Source organism: Anarhichas minor, unplaced genomic scaffold (assembly GCF_050575085.1).
Source record: "Anarhichas minor isolate MPS153535 unplaced genomic scaffold, ASM5057508v1 ptg000006l, whole genome shotgun sequence".
In the NCBI taxonomy this organism is placed as follows: domain Eukaryota; kingdom Metazoa; phylum Chordata; class Actinopteri; order Perciformes; family Anarhichadidae; genus Anarhichas; species Anarhichas minor.
The window spans coordinates 5,343,392-5,363,648 of NW_027466452.1; the positions used below are offsets into that span (position 1 = coordinate 5,343,392).

Genomic DNA, 20,257 nt, shown 5'->3' on the forward strand with positions numbered 1-20,257 from the left:
CATACACCTAAAGTGGGCAAGGAGACAGAAGAAGACACAGCAAGGACAATCCCTCTCAATGTTCCAAAAACCAAAAGACATGAAGACATTTGGATGACAAAACCTGACAGACGGAAAATACTTCTTCAACACTGCTCTTTACATGAGAGGAAGAAAAGAGAGACAGAAGAGAAGCAGGCAAAACACTAGAGGGACAGAAAGGAGAGCAGCAGGAGGAGAAAGACCAAGGAGAAGAAGCACACAGCAGTAAAGGAAGAAGAAAAGAGGGACAAGCGAACGAGGGACCCAGACTAACCCTGGAGTATCTCACCAGCGCATTGCTCAGCCCAGCAGGGAAGATGTCCAAGTCCTCCCCCCGTCTGGGTCGACCCGGATCAGCGGGATCTAAGAGCCCCAGCTTGAGAAAGGAGCCGCAGGGTAATCGCTCATGCATGCTGCGGATTGGAGAGAGGCTGATGAGGGCAGGCAGCGAGGGGAACCTGGTCCAGAGACCCATACCAGCCCAGAGCCGGAGCGAGGCTTCCTCAACTGGATTAGGGCAAGGACCTCCAGCCCTGGAGGACAAGCCTGCTGAGCATACAGGAAATAACTCCAGCAAAGGTAAGGTCCCTCTCTCCAGTTCTTTACACAAACATATTAAACCTCACATAATGCTGTGTGCTAGATTACCCAAGGTAGCGCAGAAAATTACACAGTAAGGAAGGAACTTTTGTGGCTTTTATACAACTTTACTTATACTATATTTGTGATATCTCTGACTCGGAATTCACACAGAGAGGCTGACATGAATGGTTAACCCACTGGGTAGCTCATTGCTGCACTGGGGCATCTGTGGCTCAGATGTAGAGCGGATCGTCTACTCATCAGACGATCAGCCGGTTCCCGTAGATTCTGATGAGCAGGTGGCAACCATGACTGTGTGTGTGTGTGTGTGTGAACGGGTGAATGTTGATGTGTAGCGTAAAGCCCTTTGGAGTGGTTGGAAGACTAGAAAGTCTTTTTCATTTTTCATTCACTCATCATAAACGATATGATGTAAGGACTGGAGGAAGTGTAAAATGCACATTTACACTTTGTCTATTCATGCTGTCTGCCTCACATTATTTGTATTCAGGCATATATTTGACATACAAATACTTTTAAATTAGGGCGACATATATGATCTCTTTCTAATGTGTTTCACCATTTTAACATGCATATTCCAAGCTGCAGTGAGAAAAGCAGAGAGGGATTTATTGTGTGTCCTCAATGCTCACACTGCTGCTGCTGCTGCCAGGCTGGATTAGTTGCTGTCATGCCGGCAGAGTTCATGCATGAACTGTGATCCATCTCCGTGTCAGTGTGTCAGTCCAGCAGCAGGGTCTGCCCTGCCATTCACTGCTGCTCTCACTTTCTCTGGTCAATTTAGAACCTTTGATATGAGTGTTTACATGAAGCCCTGTTACATTACCGTGCTGCATATAATACAATATTACATACATGTATTCGCATTTAGAGTCTGACTGACTGACTGGGGAATAATCTCTACCCATCACAGATTTGTCAGTAGCAGTGTATACGTCAATGGGCAAGTGAAAGAAATGTCAGCTCAGAATATATTTTAGTCACAGTGTCTCCATTACAGAGTCTGTATTATACGGAGTACTAGGTTTGTTAGAAAGTTTATTTTTGCTCTGAAATACTTCCTGCTCGGTAAGGAGTACTCACAACTCCAAAACCTGATCCGAAAGAATGTAAAAATGATCGTCATGCTGCCCCATCTTCTCTCTTGAGGGGACGGTGAGGAAGCAAGGTCATAAAATCACCTGTGCCCAAAACCACATCGTTCACAAAGAGTAGAGCTTCAGGCAGAAAGTACAGATCACCAAACTGTAAGTTGAACGGGAAAAATGTGTGTTAGTTCCACTATAAATCAAACTAAACATTAAAAGATATAGGGTGTTTGTGCGTATATGTGTATGTATATATGTGTATATGTGCATTAATAGCGTTACGGCTTGTAGGGCATCATGTAATATTCTCGGGTGTGTGCTCTGGTGTGTTGGATCTGTATGTGTTACTGAATGTTAATGTTACACCCAGGGTAGGGAATTTACATATTTTTTTGGGGGCAACTTTTGCCCCCACTGACTGAAATCCAGGGGCATTTTCAAAAAATTGGGGGCACTTTTTGAAACTTGTGAAATAACATTTAACCTTTGTTCAAAATAATAAATATACTTATTTAGTCTTACAGTATATGAGCAATTGTCATCAAATGGCAATAATAAGACTATTAGGCAGTAGTCTACAGATTCAAAGTGTTTTCTTAGATTTTTTTAACAAAAAACAAACATAAATCAGACAATCATATTCAATTTCATTCTTATTTCTTTGTGGTTATTTATTGTTATTATTAAATGTTTTAAACAACTATTAACAATTATTAAGTCAACGATGCCTTGATTACATATACAGCAGTCATTGTATGGAATTATTGAGAAAAACATTTTTATAGCACCTTCAAATTTTTAAAAATGTGCCATTTGAAGGTACAAATTCAGTTCAGAGTTTTTGCTTAGTAAAATTAATTGACTGTCAGTCAGGTATTATTCATTTCCAGCAACCCTCAAATCAAAGAATAAAGACACTTCATGCACAATTTAGGTGTATTTTACCTTTAACTCACGAGATGCAGCATGTTTTATACTTAATGTGAATATAATTAATTTAATCTAATTTATATTATGCAATATGTATACTTTGTTGGCATCTTATTCTGAAAACCGGATGTTCGTCTGAAGAAACCGGATGTTGTCTCACGTTAATCTTTCCGTTAATTTTCAAAGTCCTTCGCTCGCATCTGCGCCGTTTGAATGAGTTTACCGTGAATTTCAGGATATACTGTAGGTGCACTAAAATTTAAATGTCTGCTGAGTTGACCGCAGTCTCGCAGTCACAGGTCTGATTAAGAAGCGCTCCATTTTTTTATTCGTTTAGAAAGTTCGGGGGCATTTTTTGCCCCTCTCCTAGTGATATCAGGGGCAAAATGATATTTCTTAGGGGCAGTTTTGCCCTTTGCCCTCGTGTATTTCCGACGCTGGTTACACCATATGCTATTGTGTGAATATGTAGAGAGGCTGCGTGCTGCTACATTATCTGTGTTCTCTTGAATGCATATGGGAGACATTGAAGGCTTATCGTATCTTAACTGAATCTAACATTTCCATCACAATTCTCGGTAACACTATAATAACTACACACTATGAAGCATTAGTTAAGTAAGAGCAAACACTTAATTCATCATTTATAAAGCATTGGTCCTACATTAACACTCAGTATACAATTTATAACAGTTGTAAATGTTTTATTATTGACTAATAAGCTTGTCTATTATGTGTTTCATTATTGTGTTTTCATACTTTATAAATGATGGATTCCCCATTTGTAAATTAAGTATTATATATCTTACAAACCAATTATTAAGGAGTTGTAGATGATTAATAAGATAATTTACAAAGTGTTAGTAAATGATTAAGAACTTATTTAGATGTACATTATTCATGCATTTATATATATATAATGATTTAGATATGCACTAATGGTTAGGGACTATGTTAATATATGCTTTATAAATGCATATTAACACTGCAATTCATGATTAATTCTGGTAGTTACTAGTCATTAGTAAAGTGTTTTGTGTGACCTCATCTAAAGTGAGGACTATTTATGCCTTATAAAGCATTTATAAATGACATTAAAAGGCCATCAGTGCTTCAAAACCCACAAAAGTCTCAGTTATCTTCTCAACAGAAAAGGCAAATAGAAAAAACACAAAGTGATCAAGAACATATCAATATTTATTACAAGATGCAAACAATATACTCGTAAATACAAACCTCTCAGCCATTCATTTGTGTAAAAAAACAAAACAAACTGGCTGGATATAAAACATTTGTAAATGTACAACTGGAGCTGGCCAGGAGCTTTAATATATATAATATATATAATATTTAATTTACAAATGGGGAATCCATCATTTATAAAGTATGAAAACACAACCACGAAACACATAATAGACCAGCTTATTAATCAATAATAAAACATTTATAACTGTTATAATTTGTATACTAATGAGTGTTAATATAGGAACAATGCTTTATAAATGATGAATTAAGTGTTTACTCATACTTAACTAATGCTTCATAGTGTGTAGTTATTATAACGTGTTACCCAATTCTCTATTAACCCAATTTACAGGATCCTTAAAGTGTAACTCCATTGGAAAAATGCTTAAAAGTGGGCAAGGAGCTGGGAGGGGGGAGTGCTATTCTATCTATTCTATTTTTAGATAGGTTTCATGACATAGATAAGTCCTAACCGGTCAACTCTGTCAGCATTGCCATGCAAGGTTCAGCCGTTTTCGTCCCATGAAGTTATGAGTTTTATACATTCGTAAAGAAATGTCAATATTAACCCCAGCATTGATATGTTTCATCACAGTACAGTCATATCATTTAATGTATACCTCAAAAACATGTGAAGTGTGCAGGACCTCTTTAAATGTTTGTTTATTGTGTTAAATAGTTTAAAAATATTGTCCGATATACTCTTATTGTCTTTTTTTAATTCTCAAAAGCCGGCATAGTTCTGTATATATACAGTACATACAATGTGGGAAACAATATCTTGAAAACATGTATTTATGGTGTATAAAACACAATCGCATACAAATGGCAGTACTAGATGTACAGTTCTTTGTTTGTACAATCTCTGCTGGTTAACTGTATGTCTGCACAATCATTTCTTCTCCTGTGATATTTACAGCTCAGGCTTTACCTCGTTGTTGATAGAAGATAATCCCGCTCTCCTGGATGCAGTCAGCTAATATAGCTTTTTACAGACACGTGCTTCCATGAGTCAGAAGAGCCTACAGCAGTGTGTGTGTGTGTGTGTGTGTGTCTGTTTGCACAAATAGGCGATTATTTTCTTTCTGAGGACATTTCTGTAACACGTTATAATGAGGCTACACGTCTAAGTCATATGTTAATGCATTGCTACATCTACAAATTAGAATGAATTCATGTTGTAAATAACGCAGCACATGTCATGACGGTCAATGCTAATGCGGAGGAAGTGACTCTTTTTAGATGATGGCGACATTATGCTGAGTTCAGAGTAAGTACATCAACGCTACAACTGTGCAGCCTTGAGTAAGGTCATGGTGTGATATAAATAAACTAATGATTATTTATTTTATTTACTAAGTGTTACATTTTGAGCTGACCACAGTTTATCAGGGGAGCCTGAAGGGACGGGCTGTCAGTGTTGCAGACTTGACGACTTTCTTGCTAGATTAAGCAACGTTTGGAGCCAGTGCTGCTAGCTACTTTCAAAAGAAAACATCTACAGTCAGGCTTTAACATCATCTGTTTAGATTCATATTTGGGATCCTGAGTGGGGTCAATATATAGTGGCCATCAGCATGCACAGTTTGGTTCTCTGTTCCTGGTTCATTCATTTTGTGGGCATCACAAACAACTCTCTACTAAACATTTTTTTTTAAATAAGCAAATTAGCCCCCTTTGTTTGAGTTAAATATATTGGGGGAAGGTTTCATATAGTCCCCAAAGTGATCAAAGGCTTTTAAACCAAATTATATTTTAAAAAGTATACTTACGTTCAGTAGCAGGACCACGCCTTAACCACACTTCTGATGTCCCAATTGATTTTCCAATCAGTCTGGGAGCATACACAATGATGAATGGTATTAAAAGCTCCGGTAATAAAAACATATTCCATCGTAAGCAAACAATCATTTACCGCTTTAGTAAGTGCAGTGTCGGTGGAGTGAGGCCATAAGATTGAAAAGATTACTGTTAAATATATGGGTAGAACGTTGCTGAGACACAACTCTTTCTGCAACTTTTGAAAAAAAATGGAAGCTTAGAGTCTTAAAGCTGGGGACAAATGAACAACATTCAGCATTGTAAGTCCCAGGAATGAAAAGAGAGCTTTAAAAAGTTGACACAGTGCAGAGAGGATTTGAAAATAGAGAATTAAGTCAAGAATACCCAAAGGAAAGTCTAGAGAGGGTGGAGTTTGTAATATTTAGTAATCGGCAAGTCAACATTATGCTAATTGATTTTTAATAGAAAGTGTATGAAAATAAATGTCTTATTGATTGATTGATTGAAATTATGTTGGAAACAGCATATAAATAATGTACAAACAAAAAATTCTAAAACTGTTGCAATATTTTATTAAAATAAAATGATCTTGAACCAGAACTCGCTATATGTTTTCTATTGTTCCCTCATGAAGCTCAGTGTAAGTTCAATGAGGAAGACTAACTTTATGCTTCATTATACACAATTATTCTTCACACTCCTCCCACTGATTATGGGCATTCACCAACCACATCTTGCCACGATCTCCATCAGCCAATCATGCTGATACTGCAAAAAACAAGATGGCGACGGTCAAAATGCAGAGCTCGAGGCTTCAAAACTGTAGTCCGGCATTGTATTATGGTCAATCTGAGCTCATCCATGGCCTCATTGTAATATATAATCACTCATCCATTTAAAATCATAATTTGTTCCTTTTTTATTTCTTTGAGGGGTTTCCTATTCCTATTTCCTATATCCTTTGTACGGACCACTTATAATATATGATGTTACGATGGGGTCTAATTGCCAAAGACTATTCACATTTCTCGTCCTGTTGTGCACATGTCAATTCAAATATTAATAAAAGCAGGCTGGTGTGACGGTCCCCTGGCCTGTTTACTTGTATGTGTCTCTTTAATGCAACAGGTACCTGGAGGTGTTGATCGCCCTAAGTGGAGGCACCTGGGCCCGGTGCTCTTGGCTCTCGTGCGTTCTTGTTTTGTTCCCGTCCATACAACATCTATTTCTTACACCACACTCTGTACTCATGCAGACACACACCTACGCCACTGATTTTACTTTATTATCCAATGCCAGTTTTTCTAGTTGTTTTGGGGATTATTATTATTATCAACTTAATTTAAATAAATTACTTCAGCCTGTATCTCCATTTTTTCTTTTGTCATGGCTTCAGAGCCAGGTCGTGACCCAAACTGAACCACAAAGCAGCTCCAAAGATTCCAATAGACAAACGCCTGCAGTACAATGGACGCCTGTTAATGCCATTTCAAGTGCTTTTACTTTAGTGTTTATGCCAAATAAGTCGTTCAAAAAATATAGTCAGTGTTAACTGGAAACTCTTTTGCTCGCGTTCCCTGTACAAATACCACAGTTCTGATGTTGCTTAGTAAAGGTAGAATGATGTCAAATTAACCCACATTGAAAAAAAAGTGACTGTCCTTTCAGGACATTCAAAGGGCAATGAGTTCATCTTTTACTGTCCCATACAACAATGAATCTGCAGGTTGTTGAGAGCTACATTTCCAATGACATTAAAACTTTGATCAAACACTCCTACATTCCAGTTCTACAGTCTTCACCACCAACCGCCTCCATTGTAGCTGCCCGAGGATGGAGATCATCGCCGTGTGTGTGCAAGCCATTGCATGACAGCCCCATTTCAGCGATGACGGCTAAAAAAGGTCTCTTGCCAAATCAAAAACTATCTGTGCTCCAGTCAGCTTGTACTCCTGTGTTCTGGGGAAAAAGAGACCTCATTATTTTCATCCAGCGCATGCCACTGTTGGGCAGCGATGGGGAGGGCCTGAAAGTAATGACAATTTGTCAGTGTTGTAGCAGTGGTTTATTTTGCTGATAGAAGTCAATGTAAAGGTTGCTTAATGTCTCAAATTGTTTGTGTCTCAACTTTTGTCCCCCAGGAGATCAATGTGTTCCTTTTGTAGACATTTACACGCACACATTTAATTAAAGTTTGTGCGCCTTGTCATCGAACCACCTCGAAAGCAAAAGTAATCCTTCCTGTTGTGAATAACCGCACTCCAAAGCAGTCTCAGAGAGGATTTGTTAACAGGGAGTAGTGAATAGAAAGGATCAGTCGATGGCAGTAACCAGCAAACCCATCACAATTACAACATGTTGCACAACTCTCCAGTACACCACGCTTTATTCACCAAATGTTTTTGATTATCTTGCCTTCATCAGGGTGGCATGTAGTGTGAAAGAGTAGTACAAGTCCATTTACCATTTAACCATCTATGTTTGAACACATCCATCCATGAACAACACTTCAAATTGTTCTCAAAGAAATCCCGTTCATGAAATAGACATATAATCCAGTAGACTGCAGAAATGACTTCAAGTTGAATTCCTCCTTTACCCTCTTTAGATTAAAGTGCTCCGTTTAGAAATCCAGAATGCTTCCCTCTTAAGAAGCAACTTCTCCAAGTCGTCCCCTTTCTTTGGCAAACATACTATTTCAATTCCCATACCAGGGAAGAGACTGCAGACTCACATTGTGTGCAGCAAACAGTGAAAGTGAAAGTAGTTGGTTTCCTGGCTCTGCAGCCCTCTACTTAACAGCTCACTGACGCTTCTCCTGACTGTTCCAGTACTCCCTGACATATTTATCAAATGGCCATCTTGTTTTGGAGACAAAAAAAATAAAAATAGGGGTCAGTGTCAAGCTCTCTGACAAACACATTGCATTTCCTGTCACTATTTCAGAATAAAAGTAAACTTCCGTTTCACCGATGGAATGTTTTTAATGTGAAGCTAACAGCAAATGTTTGATTTGTATTAGCAGTTACTTAATACAGCATTGTTTTCCAATGACGTTGCTACAGACACCCAGTTCATAATACTAACTCATATTGCAATACTTTCATCAGTGGGCTCAATCACAATTATGTTCCCTCATTCGGCGACAGTGACTTAATAGACATTTATTTCATTGAAATTCTTATTAGAGAGATAGAGAGTTTATTACTTTATCCTTGTAGGAGTTGAGTCTCGATGTTGTGACTGTGTCCCCACAACATGAGTAACACAAGTACACACAGTTGTGTGTACAGTATTCAGTTCGATTTCCGCTGGTCAGTGCTTTCAGTTTTTCTGTCCTGTCGTACATTCCTGAGCTGGGAGTTGGAGTCCGTCAGTATTGTCCTGTCCCCATGGATTACAGCCCTCTGCTGATTAGTTACATTCCCTCTCGTATCATCACATTCCACCCTTTGACTATGAAGTGAAGCTAATCTCTCCGTGCTCGCTACTTCAAAAGCCGGAGGGAAGAGGAAGGCAGGGAGAGAAAGGCAAATGGTGGGATGGCCAATACATTGTACCGTGTGCTTTTACAAACTCGTCATGCAGAAACCAACGGGCTTAGGAGGAAAAATAAAAACTGACCTTTCAGTGAGTCCAACACAACCTTGATTGTAACAGTATTGCAAAAAGGCAAAATTCAGTAAACCCTGTCACAGAATGTGGTGAAACGATCTAAATCATGTCAAATTGAACATTGTTCTCTCTCTTCTGTATAGAGACGCTTTGGGAACTCAGACAAATTGAAAAGAGGCTGAGTGCAGATTTAAGTGCAGTCTGTTGTTCAAAAACGTATCTTCCATCAGTGTAACGGGTTGTATATGGACCCAAATGCAACACACCAAATTCCAGGGATCTTTGGCTTTATTGCAAACCTCCAGATACAGCAGGCAGAGTTTAATCAGAGTCAGGATCAGAAGGCTGGTGGGTTTACCGGGAGTCAGGCAAGGCGGGTAGAACAGGGGCAGGCAGGGTCGGTAACAGGCGATCAATCCGTGGGAGCGTGCTGGAGAGTCTGGCATGGAAAACCGAAGAACAATCTGGCAAATGTGTCTGGGAGGCAGGAGTCTATATAGGGGCTTGATTACTGATCAGAGGCAGGTGAGTGAACAGGTGAAGGGAGTTTAGACTGATGAGGAGGGAGTGACTGACGAGAAGAGTGAGGAGGGTGTGGAGCTGAACTGTGACAGTCAGATTCATTTTTTTGCTTGACTGACCTTATTGCAGACGAACCTCTTCTTGATTATTGTTGTATGAAACAAACAGTGGCCTCTCTGTGTCGTCCCGCACACATCTGAACCACACCTGGAGCTGATCGGTCCGTGCTCTGGTTAACCAGACACAAACACATTACTTGAAGCCTGACAAAATGTATTTTTTTGTGATATATGACCCCACGATTCTCACATAATCTTGTGGAAAAAGTAACTTTAATCAGTGTTTATGCTAATGGTGGTGCGATCTCTATACTAAGTCCAATTAGATTTTTAAAAATTGCACTATATTGCCTGGCTTAAACAGTAGGTATTGAATATCATGAGACGTACCGTAACGCCAGATGTTTGCCAACAAACACCCCCAGTTGTTTCAGCAAACTGCACCACTTTACCGTCCTCAAACTACAGACCTGCTGAACATGTAATGCCCCCAAATGAATGCGATACAGTAAATGTGGGTACTTTGAAAATATTAATAACAGATGACTGTTTACCGATGTTCATTTGCTGAATTATTACTGAACAAAATTCACAGCTGATTTGTCAGACTCGGAAGAAACAAGAGGACTGAATACTTTCCTCAGAGGTTTGATCCAGTCAGTGATTCGGAGAAGAACTGCAGGCTACGCTACGTGTGTGTACGTGTGTGATGTTCAACAAGCAGAAACGATATTTCCCATGGCTGTCTTGTATCTGTCCAGCTGTCGCTGCCAGGCTCTGTGTCCTTGTCAAGACTCACACACATCCACACACACACACACACACACTCTCACAGCAGCAGCAAAGTCGCAGTCATCGGGCAATAAGAGGCTGTAACAGCATTTTTTTACATGAAAACATCAGCAGTGGCACATAAGACCCCAGCCTTTCTCTTTTCCTCTTTTTTTAAGGTCTTTTTCATAATCAATCAATGCAAATATGCTGGTTAATATGAAGACGCTGCCATGTTCTTGTCACGTCATGGCTCTTACAGCCATGGGGAAAAAAGGGAGACACACCGTCTTCAATCAAAGGTTGAAGTTACCCGGAGGAATTCTGAACTGGTTCTGACACAGTCTCAGTTTAATCACGATGCCTCTATGATCTACATACGTAAACAAGACCATGAGAAAGGAGATTGTCTAAATCTATGGAGTTTTTCTTCAACTTTTGAGGGCTTTCTTTACCTTGATTTATCCAGTGGTCCTGTTCATTTATCTCAGCCCAGGTCTGATGATTTATCTCAGCCCAGGTCTGATGTGATGGCCCCTGAGCAACTCCACTGGAGGGTTTGGAGGTTAAGCCCCCTGCTTGTGGTAAAACGTGCTGCTCTTTCACTTTCCCCTTACCGGTCACAATCCAACCTTTTGGCCACTATATTTTCTCTCCAGTTTAGCAACATTGAAATTATTTTTACTTTACCATGCCATTTACCGTGTGGTTTCATCTCCAACGTCTTTCCATTCGTCTTCGTGTTCTTTTGCAATTCTTTTGTCTTACGGTGGAAATCTTTTACGGTGCGCCTCACTGAGCACTGAGAGCCCTGGGAAACAGCTGGTCTGCAAATGTCTCCAGAGTATAATTTTGATCATTCAGGCTAGTCTTCATGTGAAGCTACATGTCTCTTCAAATAAGACTCATGACACAAATCCAGCGATTATTTTTGATAATGCCCGCAGTGTGGTTATTTCTTTTTTTTGACAAGTGTAAATCATGTATCCGACTGGTTTGCAAATACAGAGAAAGATGATTGTAGCAAGTTTGTGATAATATAAGGTTGTAGATTTAACGCTACAGTCAGATGAGAAAAGGAGGTAGGTACTCTCTGGTTCCTGAACAGCTACTATTAGGATAAACTGGGGTCATAAAACGTCCAGTTGCTGCAAAGAAGCAAATATACAACAAGTGTAAGAGACACTGTCCAGGTGCCTGTGCATATACTGGAGGGCTCAGGACTAGGTCCCTTTGGTGGCCTTGGGAGTGTGGAAGGTATTTAATCAGACCGTGGAGTATAGTACAGACAGTATAGTATAGCACATACAGTATAGTACAGTACAAACAGTACAGACAGTAGAAAGTAGCTCTGCATTACACGCCTAGTACCTAAGCAGCCACTGCAGGGGAAAAAAAGTACAACAAATTTCTGCCATTGAGCTCCAACTAATGAGACACATTTTCAACATGCCACATATAATTCAAAGTATGAATGCTCTCAGTTAAATTGAAATACAGTTTGAACATTTAGGACGTCATCACATGGAGGAGAGCATCATTAAGTGCAAAGCAACATCGCTTTAACCTTTTGCAATGGTGACATGGCCTACTTTCTTCTTTCAAGTTCATTTTTGTCCCATAGCGCTCTCTTTCTTTAATAATGGCTCTCAGGCCGTTATGAGCACAGAGGACACATTTTCATAAAAACAAGCCAACATGCCAGATACAATCCAAACTCTTCTTGGACAGATGTAAGAGCAGAGCCAACGTTTTTTTCCAGGACACTGGGCTTTTTCTGCTGGCAGGAAATATCATCCATTCAGTGCGATCTTCTGAAAACAAAAGCATTAGCCTGCATATGATTAGCAGATGTGGAGATCTGACAGCCGCTTGTGTCCGTTGTGGCTGTGTGTTTTTGCTCTGTTGCTTTCAAACCCAATGAAAACTATGCATATAATTATATACACGAATGTAGAAGCAAAGAAAATTGTTCATTTAATCTTGTCTTCATTGTTCTATAATTGTCTTTGGAATAAGGGCGCAACAAGGATTAATCATCAATGTGTCAAGAGAAGCTCATAAAGACACACATATGTTACCTACATATCGATATAGAGCTAATCAGTGTTTCTATGACCACAGTGGAAAACAAACATCTGTGCTGCTGTACTTACTGCCCAGAAGGAAGAATAAAAGAAAACATATAGGATGGGATGTGTTTCTGAATGAAGAGGTAACGAAGTGTCATCAATATGCCAATGCCTACAGACATGTTCAGCTCAAGCTTTTATCAAATTGGTCATAGCCGTGGTTGCTGTGAATCTGTGTTTGAGTACAACAACTGTTGAAAAAGACAACTAAGAAATGTTTAGGGCAACTATGGCTCAGTGGTAGAGTTGAAGGACGACTCTACCACAGCCTTTTGATCCCAGGCTCCACTAGTCCAGTGGTTCTCAACTGGTCTGGCTGCGGGGCCCACCATCACCCCTTAATGACAAGCCGCGACCCAAATTTTCAACTTCTCAAATGTATTTAATGAAAAGATGGTGCGGTTTGAACCTGAGCTGAAAATGTCCTCTGCAGTCGTAGCAGTAGGGAGCTCTCTTGTGCAGAGAAATTGTTCCTGTAAGACCCCGTCCCACATATGTTTCACGTTAACGAGTAAAACTGCTTTGTTTGTTATGTCTGTAGTGAAATGGCGGGTGTCTATTAGCATTACAAGGCATTAACGCCAAATACTGTATACTGCATAAAAAATCCCCTTCAAAATAAAAGCACAGGATTTTTTTTTTTTTTTTTTTTTTCAGGCAAAGTCACACTGAAAACGGGTCCGCGACCCACTAGTTGAGAGTCACTGCACTGGTCCATGTCGATGCGTGCTTGGGCAAGACTAATCTGAGAGAGCATTTGGGTATCAATTGAGCAAATATGACAACAGCTGGCTCACTGGCCAATTGGATGTGGCCTTGCTAACTAACTGGCTAACTAGCTGACTGACTGTCCACGTTGTGAGCCAAATATCATCGCTGGCCTTTCAAGCACAGTGAAGAGCTGAGAGAGAGTTACCTCCAGGCCTCCACTGAACTAGATCAATCAGATCTGCTTTGTCAACGAGAGAGAGAGAGAGAGAGAGAGAGCTTCGTATCCTCTCCTTTTTCTGTTCCTTCACCATCTCTGTGTTTCTTTGATTATTCTCTTATTGTCTCCTCATCTGAATTGAAGTCATTGGTGAGAGTGTTTTACAACAGTATCATGAGCATGTACATGTGTATTTCCATGGAAACATTTAAATGTGGCATGCTTACATGCAACAATAACAGTTGTGAAATAGAAATGTGCCACCAAGCACTGTACAGGACATCGTGTCATTGGGATCATGAGTGAATAGTACAGCATTTGGACTAGACAGGCGTGGCAATGACGAGTTCAGGGACCAGGTGGACACACACACTAAACAGTAAATGAGAAAAGAGATACAGAATTGTTATGTCTCTTTGAAATCAATTTCCATTTCTGTTATTTGGAATTGTTTGCAGCAGCTTAAGTGATAGTGTCAAGAAAGAGTCACAATCTCACTATTTGACCTTTGCAGCAAAGTACAGCATGTGACAACATGAGCTGTCTACACTGAGTGTATCAAATGGTGCAGGGAGAATCAAAAAGGACCGGAGGGATTGGTTTTCAGGTGCAAGTAGTGTGAGTTTTGTTACCAAGTGAATGCTTCAACATAAGAGTCTACTGATGGTTTATTTAACCTGTTCTCACTCCCACGGCATTCGGAGATTGATGATTTCAAATGAATTAACTGACTTCTTAAGCGACGGCATGCGACGCACCGGTCAGGTGAATGGGTCAAACAAACACAGGCCTTTCGCTCAGGAGAGCAATGTTCGTGTCTCATGGGAAACTAAAAGTAATTGTTGACCCATTTTGTCACCTGAGTCGTGAGTCACCTGAGTCGTTTGTGTCATGAGACATGAATTATCATTCATATTTCGCCATGAGGGAGCCGACTCCACGCTCCGGTCGTAGCTACCAAGACAAAGCTAGAAGCTAACACGGAAAACCGAGATACCAGAAAGTAAGAGAATTTGACACAGATTACGGAGATATCTTCAATATATATCTACGTGAAACCATTACAGACATATGAGCCAACAAGCACCAGAACCACAAACCGCTTTATTGATAATTATCAGAAACGCTCCTCACCTTTACGCTGTTTTCATGTAGACAGAGGCATAATTTCCCAGTTCTGGAGCTAAAAAATCTGTTCTACGTATATCCTGTGGGTCACTGAACTGTTTCCGTGAAGACAGTTTTTTTTTTTCTAAATCAGGGGACGAGGGGGGGACGATTTGACTTTCGGCGTATCGGATTTTCCCCACGTTACCCCAGCTCAATTCTATAGGCACTGACGTGTCGATAGAGGTTTAATTCACTTAATTCGACCAATGGGCTGCTGACTTACGTCTACATAGACACAGAGCAACAGGAGTCAGACGAGAAAACTCCATGGATCACAGACACAAACAGGGCTCAGAGAGGATTCTGGCTCTCAAAAATGAAGCCAAACTGCTGTATTTGGTTAGATTTAACACTTAGTGATAAAAAAGTGAAATATATAGTTATATAGTATATCAAATCGCCTGACCTCTACTAAAACCTCTCTAATTTTGTTCTGCTTCACTTTATCAAAGTCAGAATGTGCAGAGAGACTGTTCACATATTGTGCTATGATTTGGGAGAGGTCTTAGACTTCCAGCTGCATCATTCCAAAGTAATAATAACAATAAAAGTGCTTTTTTTTCAGGTGAACCTGAAACCTTTTAATTTGAGCTGTGTGCCATCTTCAATTACTCTTAACCAGTAACATATACACTGATATTTACACATCTGAACAAATCTCACAAGTGTTACCTTTATTATAACATCAAAATTATTAAAATAGACCTTGTATTTGCAGAAATACACTCTTTTTAGTATGGGTATGCAATTGTCGAGCAGAGGCCTAAAAATAGGGCTAGGGTTAAGATATGATGGTGCCTGGCCAATTAGGGCTTTGTAGATGAGGTGAGGGATTTTAATAATTAAATTGAATCGCATTGAAACAACTTTCGTGTAATTAATATGTACACGGAACAGCCATTTTATTACTACTAAATACTCAACTTGAAATGTTCCTCTTGTGTCATTTTCAGCATCTCTTCTCTGCTGCAATGATGTTTTCAATGTATTAGTCATATATCTACCAAGCATAGAAAAACAGAGAAGCTGTTTAGAATTAAAATGATGAGAGCGAGTGTGGGTGAGGAGCAGAGCCCGTGTGCTCTGAAGTAGAGCCTGGAACTAAAGACAGAGCTACGGCAGCCTACGCTTGAAAAAAGATCCATGTATTCTCTGTGACCGAGCATGATACTAAACAAACCTACAGCCATCTCACAGCGAGCTGTCAGGAGTCTGCCTTCCTCGTGTTTGTGTGTAATAATGCCCAGCCTTTACACAGACCTCCCTGTGGTGTCAGCAGGAGTTGATGGGAGATTATGGGATGTGGTTGCGAAGCTTCGGTTTAATCCACTCCACTTCAGTGATGAAATTGAGAGGTTCTTGTAGGGTAGAGGCACATTAAAGAGAGATTTTACACCTTCAGACATGACATGAGGAAGAGAGGTCCTATTTTCAGGATTATCAGGGAGGACTGGCAACACTCCTCCATCTCCCCTCAACAGCTCGGCCACGATTCTACCGACTCATTCTATTCTGTGGATTATAATTGAGAAAGTAGAAAGTAAAGATTCTGGTGTGGGAAGTTTGGGAAAACAGCTCTCGCTTCATCTCGTGATATTTCAGATTTATTCGAGTTCAGTTTTAAAGAAAGCATTTTACAAAAACAAGTGTTCACAGGTGGCTGGAAAGCAAGGCACAAAGCAACATTGGCAATCTAGCAAAGAGCAGGTACTGTGAGGGAATGAGTGAGAAACTGGTGAGCAGGTGGATGAGGAGAGGGAGTGGCAAGTCTGGAGAGGTCCTATAGAAAATGCATCGGCCGGGGGGGAGGTGGGAATGAGGCAGAGGTGTGGAAAGTGCTGAAAATAATCATCTGTGAAGAATGGCGGATGTTCTGACAGCTACTCTCTTTGCTGAAGGGGTTTTGTTGCTCCACCTTCTGCTTTGAAATACCTAAAAAGTGTCCGATTCAGATTCATGTCAGGGGACACTCCGGCCGGGTCACTTTTTTTTTCCCTCTTTAAAACTCTTGTGATGTGTGAAGAGTGATGTTTGCAGTGTGTCATGCTGGATAATCTCTCTCCTGTCAAGCTTCCTGAGACTGGGAGTCATCTTTACGTCCAGTATCTGGGTACACAAACTTGCATTAATGTCGCCATGTATAAATGTCACCTCCCTTTTTTGCAATGATACAATCCCATCGCACTCCAACCTCCATATCTCATGGTCGGCACTATTCCTTGCCGGGTCCACGTCAAACATGCTGGACCCCATCTGATCCAAACAAATTCATTTTGGTTTCATCTGACAAAAGAATGTGGTGCCATTTGTGGTGCCATTGTTCATCAGGTTTCTTTTCTTGTTCTTCAGCAAGTTTAATCGTGCAGTGTTTTCTGTGGGGCCCATATTTTCAATGTAGTTTATCTGATTTGTTTGTTTTTAATTGCACATAGATCATAAACATATTGTAGAAAACAATTTTGAATCGTTTAATATTTTAGTAAAATTGCACAGGGGTGTACTCGGTTTTGTTATATGCTGCAAGTGTACAATAACATATAGTATAAAAACCAACATAGAGCATCAGCAAATTGGAGTTATACAAATAAACAGAAGACCGTGAGACAGGGTGAAGCATTCATGTTCCCCTCAGGATGATTTGAAGAAACTTTGCATATCATCTGACTTTTAATCTGGCGTTATCAGCAGGTCAACATTTGAATTTGTCAAATACTTTGGTTTATGACCAAATACCAGCATGATTAATGACTCCCATCAACCTTTACCTGTATTTCCTGTTTAGGTTTTGAGTACTTTATATCTCTGTCTGTCTGTCTGTGGACGGATTTTGTCACTGTAATAGCAGGTGTGTAGCTGAAGGCCAAGTTCAAAGATGGGTGTGGTCCGAGCAAGGGTGCCAGAAGTAGTGGGCCGGTTTGGCGTCGCTGGTGTGATCCCGTTACAGAATGGTTTCTAGTTTAAGCAGGTACAGTTCAAACTGCAGACTGGAGTCTGCCTGAAGTATTGTTGAATCGAAACAATTACACTAATTGGCAGAAGATGCTATTTTGTATCTAACTCTCAACTGTCATAGTCTCCCTTATTACACCCTCCATCTCACCTCGGGGGTTCGACCACTGCAAATCCATTGTCTGCATGTGGGAATTGCTGCATCCTGCCAGTGTGTTGTTATGAAGATGTAGCCCCCATAACCACCTTCCTAACTTAGAGGGGAAACATGGTCTGGAAAAAATGAGACCAGCCCTTCACGCTTCCTCAGGAACACACACACACACACACACACACACACACACACACACACACACACAGAGAGACTCCCTATTTGAACTTTTCAAGCAGTGCTGGGAGCAGTGTGAGCTCTATCATTGCAGCCTGTGTTGCATCAGAGTGTGAGCAGACAGAACTGGATTCGCTGAATGTGCTGGAGCTGGAACAAATACTGTATGTAACCTTTACGTATTGTATCAAACTTGTGTTATTGTAAAACAGAATATGTTTTACTCGTATGAGTCACGTGATGTCAAAAACTGGAAATTGAGGGAACAATAATTTTAGTCTGTCAAACTAAGAACTTCTTAGAGATGATGACCTTTTTATAAAGATTTATGTTGTAAAAACACAACACTATATATGACAATATATAGTATTCTCTACAGTATGCCTATGACCCAGCTATGAAAACCAGTATATCATGACAACCAGGCAGCGCTTTTCTAAATGTAAAAGCATTAAAGTCCTTCCATGTGGGATGGGCGTTTCCCAGTGTTGGAATCAAAAAGGATCCGGCACGCTGTATGCTTTGCTTAGTTCCTTTTTACAGTCAAATGTTTACTTATGATGGTGTTGACTGACTGACATGACAGTTAGGCTTGATGAAGTAAGGAAGCTATAAAAAAAAAACACTGCTAATCATCTCAGAAATGTACTGGAAAAACTACCATATTTATTTGGGACTCTTTTGTGTAAGTGTTGTTATTTCCTGTTGATAAGAGATTAAACAGATCAAATTAACAGTGGTGATAATTAAAGTTAATTCTAGCGTCGTGTTCAAGACGACCGCTTGTTAAGAGAAATGTGTTAGGAAACAGCTGCTGTATCAGAGCTTTTTCACTGAGAACAGCTGCCTGCTGTGACCAATATACCAACTACATTCAGAGCAGCTTAAGCCTCATTAAGAACAGAATGTGGTGAGAGAAAGAGTCATGTTGGGAAAAAGGTTTTTGGCCTCAGTTACTGTGTCAGGTTGGACTAAATGCACTGCACGGATTACGTTTATCCTCTGCCAGTTTATGTTGTGGGCCGTGTGTCACTGATGAGAGGAGGCTGCGGGCCTGTTTAACACTGAGGACAATCCCAGCAACTTAAACATGAAGCTATGAGTCATTGTTCACTTGAGCAGGAAATATTGTTAGTGGGTGATGCTTGCCAAATATTAATGCGGGACCCAAAATTAGCTTGCAGGCTTGAATAAAATAACAGTGTGAAAAGTTTATCCTGCATAAATCCCTGTGACTATCCAACATTTACAGCTCTATAAACCAGAATCAAATGTTGGCCTGGTTGAATTTTGCAGATATTTTAAAAAGGGATTCATACGATGGGGAACCTCAGAGGCAGTTTCAGGAAACCAATTCATGGTTGCTTCATCCTTTTGTGTGACTATGTCATTATCTTTTCTCATTATCTCTTCTTACACACATACACACACACACACTGTTCCACCAGTGCTTGTTATGGTACAGGAGAGAGGATATCCTCCAAGATATTTAGCCTTACACTCCCCTCTGATACTGGAAAAAGAACCACTGTGCAACATGCATCGTGTTTTCTGTGCATTTTACAGAGCACAATAATATATAACATCCCAAAAAGTTCAACATGAAATTCAACCTATTCCCCATAATCCTTTGTGGTAATATGGATAATGTAGTTGCAGGTCTTACTGAATCTATAACGTGACCACAGCAACAGACTATTGTGATGATGCTCCTGAAGGTGTGTGTAGCATTCATTGAAAGGGCAGGTGATAAATACTATGGTACAATCCTACTCTGACATCCAGGGTGTGTATATGGCTGTTGATACTGATCTAATAACAGGTGGAATAGGTCCATGTTGGGTATGACTACTGGACAGGGACGTGCAGTTAGGGGAGGCAGGTGAGGCAGAGCCATCACCTGTCATCATGAAAAGTAAAAAACAAATAATGATCAAATAAAACAAATATTAATATTTCTCTATACTGATCTGTGCTATAAATGTAATTTCTGTATGATTCCAATCAAGTATTGTTATAAACAAAATCGCTGAATTTGCACACGTCCTGTTCAAATAGAGAGGAAGACACGCGAGGTGAGGCAGCGACGAGCTGTGCCTCATCTCAGATTGTGC

General features: G+C 40.1%; 1 protein-coding gene across 1 annotated transcript in view; it reads left to right on the forward strand.

The window, feature by feature from the left end:
• Positions 1-338: 338 nt before the first annotated feature.
• LOC142934157 (sickle tail protein-like) overlaps positions 339-20,257 on the forward strand; it is a 74,296-nt gene continuing 54,377 nt past the window's right edge. Inside the window, exon 1 of the mRNA XM_076078589.1 lies at positions 339-600. Coding sequence (XP_075934704.1) covers positions 339-600 — 262 coding nt within the window. The remainder of the gene's footprint in view (positions 601-20,257) is intronic.